Here is a 7197-nt window from a genome sequence, read left to right on the forward strand (position 1 = left end):
ATTTAAAATAATTTGTTTATAATCAGGAAAAGTAAAAAGGTTATTTATTGATTGTGGGATATAATCAACAGTAAATATTTTGTTGGTTATTAAATCAATCATCGCTAGACGAAGGAAGCTCCACGAGAAAGAAAGAAAGATCGGACACCGTAGGGTCGTTCCAGGAGAAGAGAGGTGCACAGAATTTGGATTGATTTCCTTTTCCGATCTGAATACACCAATTCTATCTGCTTTCGGATTTCCTTTACCAGGTTCCTCTCTCTTTCTATATTACTCTCTCTTTACGCCGTCGATTTATATCACTTGATTGCTTCTTTTTGATGGATCGCTTTCTGGGATCGGTGGGAGAAACTTTCGTTTAGATTTTAAATTGTTACGCTTTGGGTTGGATTCTATTTTCTTTTCCCAGTTATTTGGATGATCGACGTGTTTGCTTATTGTGCTCGCTTTAATTAAGATCTGTAATATTCCTGTTGGGATTAGTTCTGGGTCATTGAAATTAATCCTAGACTTTGGTGGGTAGTAGCAAAGATTTGACCTTTGCACCTGTTTAGTAAACTGGGTGCTGAAATAGGAGAATGATGAACTCAGATTATTAGTAGAGTTGAATGTGAATAAGATGATTTTAATGCTGACAAATTGTGCTACAGGTTTGGTGTGTATTCATTAACAAATAAATTCATGTAGCATTTTCTCATATTGGTTTATTTTGTTAGTTATTTATTGGTTAACCTCAAACACCACAGTCACTCTTGCTTGAGTATTTGCTAAAATAGATTTTTTCTGAACAGAAGAAAGATGGAGAAAGCTGCGGTGGTATTGGTAATGTTTTTTCTTATTGCTTCTCAAGTTCCTTCAGGGATGATGCATCCTGATACTTTCCCTGCATTTCTATGGTCATCTCATCAGGATAGGTATGTGAAGGATTGCTCTTGAACTTTTTATTAGCTTACTAGCTGTGGTTATTTGCCTATGTTCAATAAAAAAAGTCTGACAGAAAATGCCTAATTAGTTGCTACATGCTTCTAACTTAATACATCTGAATTATCAAATGGCCAATGCATGATACGATACCTCTTACAAGAACCTCATGTTTTGATATGTATGTTTTCATTAGTGATCTGAATCAAGTTATAACTACTGCTTTCACACTGTACCTGCCTTGCTCTTCATGTGGATTTAAAAAATAGGGTTAAGGCTCTTTACTCATAGTTGCCTTGTGAGGAATTCCTTAAGTGTGATGTTGCTTTGGTTTTTATCTTTTGTTGCACTAATTTGTTTAGAAGCATCCATCATTGGAGGTTATCAGACCTAACATATGAAGTCTTTTTATTTTTTATTTCTTCCTTCTTCTTCCTCCTTCATATTTATGTTTCTTTCGATTGTTGTGTGTATGCAACTTTCCTAAACATATGGATGTTAAGGACATGACAATTATTTTGAGAAAATTTTAATTAAAAAGGTTTTGGTGCCTTTAAGAGTTTTTTTTTTTTGAGAACGCCTTTAAGAGTTTAGTGGTTCTATTAATGGATCTCTGCTTAATGTTCATTCTATATACACGATATCCATGTAATTCAGCTACAACGCATGCATGAGAACGTTGCTTAGTATAGAGATTGGTATTTACTGATTTTAAAGGATAAAGCTTTAGGCGAGTATTGGTGTTATTTTGAAACTGTGTGTAATATGACTTGTAACAGCATAGTAAAGGAAGCAGTAAATTATCAAACTCTGTCTCTGAAGGATTTGGTCAAGTCTGTTTTGTTTGAAGGAGAGTGGTCAAACTTTCTGGTTAGTTTGTTTCTCATTGTCATCCCATTTTTTCTAGCTTTATGTAGAGCCTTTTATGATAATACCAATGTAATCTTTTGTTGGTTTATATTCCTTTAGTGTTCTCATATGGAAAGACAGCAGCCTATGGATGTTGCACTTCTCATTGTTGGAAGAGAGGTATTACTTTTCAACCTACCATACATTGTATTAATGCTTTCATTTTCATCTGATGCTTTCTTCATGCAGCATGTATGAGTTAAGGGGATAAACACCTTCATATATTAATAATAGTTTTCTATGTACTGGAAATGCAAATAAGTAAGGTAGTTCACGGCCATTACTGTAAATAACATAATAGTAAATAGTTGCAGAGAATTGATATACATAGCTATGAGATTGTAACGGAATGTTAGGATGTAAAATTGAGTCAGTTATGGCTATTCACCTCTTTTTTCTCTATTACTCTTTATCTACTCCTACAATCCCTAGCCATAATTTCTGATTTGATACGTATCACTATGAAAAATGAGATTGAAGGTGTTTGTTTGACTCTATAATTGGTTATTTTTCACCTTTTGTTGTTCTACTTATCTTATGGACATCTCATTCTCTCCCCTTGTAGTTGAAATCTCTGGATATTTCAAGGCCTACCCTTGGGGGTGCTGCCCAAGTCGATTTTCTCAAGGTAAATTTCCTAGAAGGAATCTGACTTTTGATATCAATTAAGATTTAATGCAAACGGCTTGTGTTACATTTGGTTTATAAAAGAGATGTATATTTTTTGTAACTGTTCTCGAAATAAGTTTAGAATTTCATGTAAATGGCAGGATTCTTTTATGAGTGCCAACTTTTCCATTGCTTTCCCATATGTTTCTGCTTCAAATGAGGAATTTGCTATGGAGAAATCTCTAGTTTCAGAGATTGCAGAGAGTTGTGGTAGTCCTTCCGAACCAAACAAAGTTGTTTTCCTGGATTCCTGCTCTTTGGAGGGTGAAAATTTTGAAAAACTTGTCTCTTTTGATGTAAGTCTAGACATTTTTTTTAATGACCTTTGCAACTTTTAACTATGGCGGAAACTGAAAGATCACTCTTCCTCCTGTCCGTCCATAAACTCGAGCAGGACTATCTTGTTTCAAGAAAGGAAAAGAAACAAAATGAACAAGCAGACTTGGTAGTGGCTTGCCAGGGAGCTTCCGATTCTGACCTGTATCATGATCATTCACAACAAGGTATTGGGTTCATTTAGCAAACATCATTTTTGCCCATCCAGGCGAGATCACATTTGGATTAAAAAACAAACAAAAGTGTATATGAACTTTGTTTCGCAAAGATTAAATTAATTATACAGTTTGGATTCAAAAACACAAACAAAAGTGTTTCAAAATAGAGCCATTATTAAGTGAATTGGCACAAATGACTAGTGTGTATAACGTGCAGGTCAAATGTTAACCGGGCTTCTCAATTCTGTGAAACTATCGGGAGCAAGATACACAGTTCTTTATGTTTCGGACCCATCTAGGCCAGTTCCACGTCCTTTACCTTCTCTGGGAAGATTTCTTGCAGAGAGGACTGGAAATCTATCAGACAAATCTGAAGTCTTCTGTGATGAAGTTTGTCAGATCAAATCCTCACTTCTCTCGGGTCTTCTAGTTGTAAGTATCCATCTGTTTCTTTCTTGACCATAAAAGAACATTTTTTTTAATTCAGATCTAATGATATTGTTTTGTGTCCAATTGTCTCTTCTTCTTATTAGGCAATTGTTCTGATCATAATTTTGATATCGGGTCTTTGCTGCTTGATGGGCATCGACACTCCAACTAGGTTTGAAGCACCTCAAGAATCTTGACTTGATTTATTCTTGGGCGAACGGCGATCCTTTTTTGTCATTACAAGAATGTCTGTTTCCGAGACATAAATAAACTCAAATGTGTATCATCCGTTAATTTGAAATTACAATGTAACACTTATTTATTAAAGTTTGTTTATTCATTTGAGAATTCCTGCTCATTTTTATTACCCGAAAGGGTAAACAAACCTTAAAGCTGGCTTCCAATATAAATTTCTTGTGCTTGATATTTTTCTACACAATGGCAGCTTTCATATTTCATTTCAACTTATAAATCAATCAATATATTACTCAATCCAATATCTTATAAAGACAGAGTTCACATTTCATTTAAAGATCATACTAAATTCAATTTAAATCTTCTCAAACCCTAGTAAATTCTTTCAGCGGTTGATACAGGTCGCAGGAAAACAACAATAACTGTAATATTATCTTTGCTTCCGCGTTCAGCAGCTTCAGTTGCTAATCTTTTTGAGCACATCCCAGGTTCTTTAACGGTGTCCTTGATTATGCTCACAATGTCTTCACCGCTCATCACATCCCAAAGGCCGTCGCTAGCCATTACCAGGTATTCATCATTCTCAGATATCGTCGTCTCAGTTACTTCTGGTTCAGCTGTTACAGCCGGTTTTAGATCATCATCGCCAATCGAACGAGTAACCTAGAGCAGTAAAAGCAGAATATGGTCATTCATTCGTGATATAGAATTTCAAATTCGAGAATAAGGAGAAAGAACCTGAAGAGCAGCCAAACCAACCCTCCACGTATCAACTTGCCATTTCACATCTTCACCAGCCAAGATAACTCGATTTCTCTCCTCATCACAACTTGCCAAATGATCCTATGTCATAAAGTCAAAATTATGATTCTCAAGTTTTTATTGATGAGCTAATAATGGAAACTTCCTATTTATGTACCTTACTTAGAGGATATGGACAGCCAGAGCGAGATAAAATTGCTCTGCAGTCACCCGCATTGGCAACAAAAAGCTTGTTTCCAACAATCAGTGCAACAATGGCTGTGCATCCCGGATGCCAGTCTTTCTGAACTCCCTTGGACCGGCGACGCACCTCTAGTTCATTCCTGAACTCAGAGTCTGTTTGGATGAACGCTTCCACTAATGCATCAGATGGTCTGCATATTATCCAAAAACAATTTAAGTAAGAAAACTTTCTCATAAAGACAACAACACTCACATATGTATCTTGAGAAGACAACCTTTTCTTTTGACAAAAGGTCGAAATAAATTTTGGTATAGCTCGAACAGAAAACTCTGCCGCTGCAGCACCTGAAAGTACTTTTTGTTACATGCATTATCTGGAAAAGATCAAATAACCCGAGACCACATGAACAAATCAGTTCAGATTTCTTATTTTTTTTTTAAGTTTCCAGAGGACGGCTAGCACAACATCCCACTTCCATGACCCCCACTTCCACTTCAATCAAAATGGGAATCAAACTTCATACCTCAACCTCTTCTTTGAGTTTGTCAAGACTTGAATATGTCAATTCAAAATCTTGATAAACCCAAAAAGATTCTTTCTGGTAATGGTATTGACAGTTAAAGTTTTAATTAATAATTTGAAGCAACCAACTCAGGATAGCTTAAATGGTAAGAATCTTGAACTAATATGACTGTGACAACCTTTTCAGGAAAAAAAATCATAATATGAAGCCATAGTGATGTCTAAGAATGATCATCAACAATTCAATATAATGTATGTACCTCGATGACCATCAAAGATTCCAAATACTTGAACATCCACTTGGGGCATTAGAAAGTGGGTATCCTCCATTGTCTCCCTTCTACCACAAGTGGCAAAGGATCCCCAAGACAAAACTGGACGGTATGCCAAAGGTGATTCACTTACTGGATGATTAACCCAATTTCCATCTTCTTCAAGTTGAGACCTCTGGAAGATTTCTTCACCCAGACTCAACCAATTAACACTTTCTTCATAAACAAGACTGTTAGTGCTGTTGCAATCTGCCAAACTAGAAGATTCATAAAATTCCCCCTCTTCTTCCAATCCGTTTATAATCTGGTCAAGTTCACTAACTATGACATCAAAAGAAGGTCTAGTTTGGGGCTTTGGATCCCAACACCTCTCTATCAATGACAACAAAGTTGCAGGAACATTTGAGTTAAGTTCAGCAAGTAAAGGGCGTAGTCCTTCAGAAGCAACAGCTCCTGTCAGTTGCTGCTCGGTGTAATTCATTTCAAGCACAGTATGAGCCTGAGGCACGAGAAATTAAGGATGAGTCAGATTACATGCTAAGGAAAATCTACACAGAGGATAAAACACAAAAAACAAACCTGCGCTTCAGCTCGGAGATTAGTATATGGGACAACACCAGTAAGCAACTCACTGTTTATCATTGAGATAACGCTATTAGAATAAGATAAAAAGACGAGATAATCCACAAAAGGATCGAGGATCTCTTTATTTACTTGATTGTGATACCAAAGCTGTATACATCGGACTTTTCAGTGTGTACTTGTTTCTTTAATACTTCAGGAGCCATATAAATAAGAGTGCCCACCATATTCTTTTTATGGAAACCACCCGTAGGTTTGCCAATCGATTTCCAGTTATCAACAGAAACTTCTTTAATTCCTGTCTTATACTCAGCCAGACCAAAGTCTGTCAGGTAAGGATGGAGGAGTTTGTCAAGCTGCATACAAAATGTGTGAGCTAATTAATAATAACAACTCAATTGAACTGACAAACCAACAAATGGAGAATGATACTTGCAAGAATATTTGCTGGTTTCACATCTCTATGCAAAATCCCATTGTTATGTAGGTATTGAATTGTTCTTCCTGTAGAAGGAGGAGCAATAGAGAGAAGAAACCAGTTTGTAAGAATAATTAACTATCCTAAGTGTAAATGTAAAGGTAAAGGTAAATGTAATACCTAAGTGGATTGCCATGGTAAGCACCTGAGGTACAGTTGGAGTCCATTCTTCAACATGAAGTTTATCAGCCAGATTGCCGGATTCATACAATTGAAAGAAATACATGTAATTTGGTGGTTTGGCATGTGCGGCGATCAATGTGGCTAATCCTCTATGCTCTAGCTTGCTGCTTCATATGAATACAAAATATGTGTGTGTGTGTGTTTAACCAATACAATAGATCAATTTTGTTTAAATGGGTCATTTGGAAAACGGGAGAGAGAGAGAGAGAGATTCTGACTGACCATAGCATCTGCAATTCTTTGTGGAACTTATCTATGTCTTCTGAGGTAGACAAGATTGGTTTTTTAACAGCAACCTTCTTACCGTCCAAAGTGCCGGCGTAGACGACGCTCTCTGCTCCTGTAAATTGAAAAGAAGATATGGGGGGGAATAAGTTGGAGCAGGGATGATCGATGGGAGAGGAAACATATATATATTATATATATACCTCGAGCAATTGGAGATGAGATAGAATAAGCAGATGGGGGTAGATGCAGAGGAATTGATTCACTCCGGCAGCAGCCTCGAATGCAGGTATTTGGCTCCACGATCGTCATCCCCATCTCCTTTTCTCTCTGTGTAGAAAACTGAAAATGGAAGTGATACCAAACAACCAA

General features: G+C 36.6%; 2 protein-coding genes across 3 annotated transcripts; one reads left to right on the forward strand and one right to left on the reverse strand.

The window, feature by feature from the left end:
• The first annotated feature begins 97 nt into the window (after window positions 1-97).
• On the forward strand, window positions 98-3770 carry LOC124924064. Of its 2 annotated transcripts, none has more exons than XM_047464111.1 (9): window positions 98-251; window positions 792-914; window positions 1701-1791; window positions 1891-1950; window positions 2396-2458; window positions 2601-2795; window positions 2894-3002; window positions 3211-3425; window positions 3527-3770. In XM_047464111.1, exons 2-9 carry the CDS (start codon window positions 799-801, stop codon window positions 3617-3619), a joined length of 942 nt encoding a protein of 313 aa, XP_047320067.1. In that variant the 5' UTR covers window positions 98-251; window positions 792-798; the 3' UTR covers window positions 3620-3770. The 2 variants fall into 2 exon arrangements, with proteins under 2 accessions (XP_047320067.1, XP_047320068.1); XM_047464112.1 differs by having other exon boundaries at window positions 106-251; window positions 795-914.
• Window positions 3771-3880: 110 nt separating this feature from the next.
• On the reverse strand, window positions 3881-7197 carry LOC124924063 (protein kinase and PP2C-like domain-containing protein). The gene is made up of 11 exons (XM_047464110.1): window positions 7029-7197; window positions 6823-6940; window positions 6538-6704; window positions 6376-6443; window positions 6072-6295; window positions 5937-5988; window positions 5346-5856; window positions 4838-4907; window positions 4537-4753; window positions 4356-4460; window positions 3881-4280 (listed from the first exon to the last, which is right to left on the reverse strand). Exons 1-11 carry the CDS (start codon window positions 7141-7143, stop codon window positions 3990-3992), a joined length of 1938 nt encoding a protein of 645 aa, XP_047320066.1. The 5' UTR covers window positions 7144-7197; the 3' UTR covers window positions 3881-3989.

Source organism: Impatiens glandulifera, chromosome 2 (genome assembly GCF_907164915.1).
Source record: "Impatiens glandulifera chromosome 2, dImpGla2.1, whole genome shotgun sequence".
In the NCBI taxonomy this organism is placed as follows: domain Eukaryota; kingdom Viridiplantae; phylum Streptophyta; class Magnoliopsida; order Ericales; family Balsaminaceae; genus Impatiens; species Impatiens glandulifera.

Bases quoted from the DNA above. Each gene is read 5' to 3' on its own strand.
- LOC124924064 (XM_047464111.1), top strand. From the start codon at position 799: ATGGAGAAAGCTGCGGTGGTATTGGTAATGTTTTTTCTTATTGCTTCT. The intron at 2,459-2,600 runs GTAAATTTCCTA...TGTAAATGGCAG, and splicing joins CCCAAGTCGATTTTCTCAAG to GATTCTTTTATGAGTGCCAA. The intron at 3,003-3,210 runs GTATTGGGTTCA...TATAACGTGCAG, and splicing joins TCATGATCATTCACAACAAG to GTCAAATGTTAACCGGGCTT.
- LOC124924063 (XM_047464110.1), bottom strand. From the start codon at position 7,143: ATGGGGATGACGATCGTGGAGCCAAATACCTGCATTCGAGGCTGCTGC. The intron at 5,989-6,071 runs GTAAATAAAGAG...AATGATAAACAG, and splicing joins AGCTTTGGTATCACAATCAA to TGAGTTGCTTACTGGTGTTG. The intron at 4,754-4,837 runs GTTGTCTTCTCA...GATAATATGCAG, and splicing joins ACCTTTTGTCAAAAGAAAAG to ACCATCTGATGCATTAGTGG.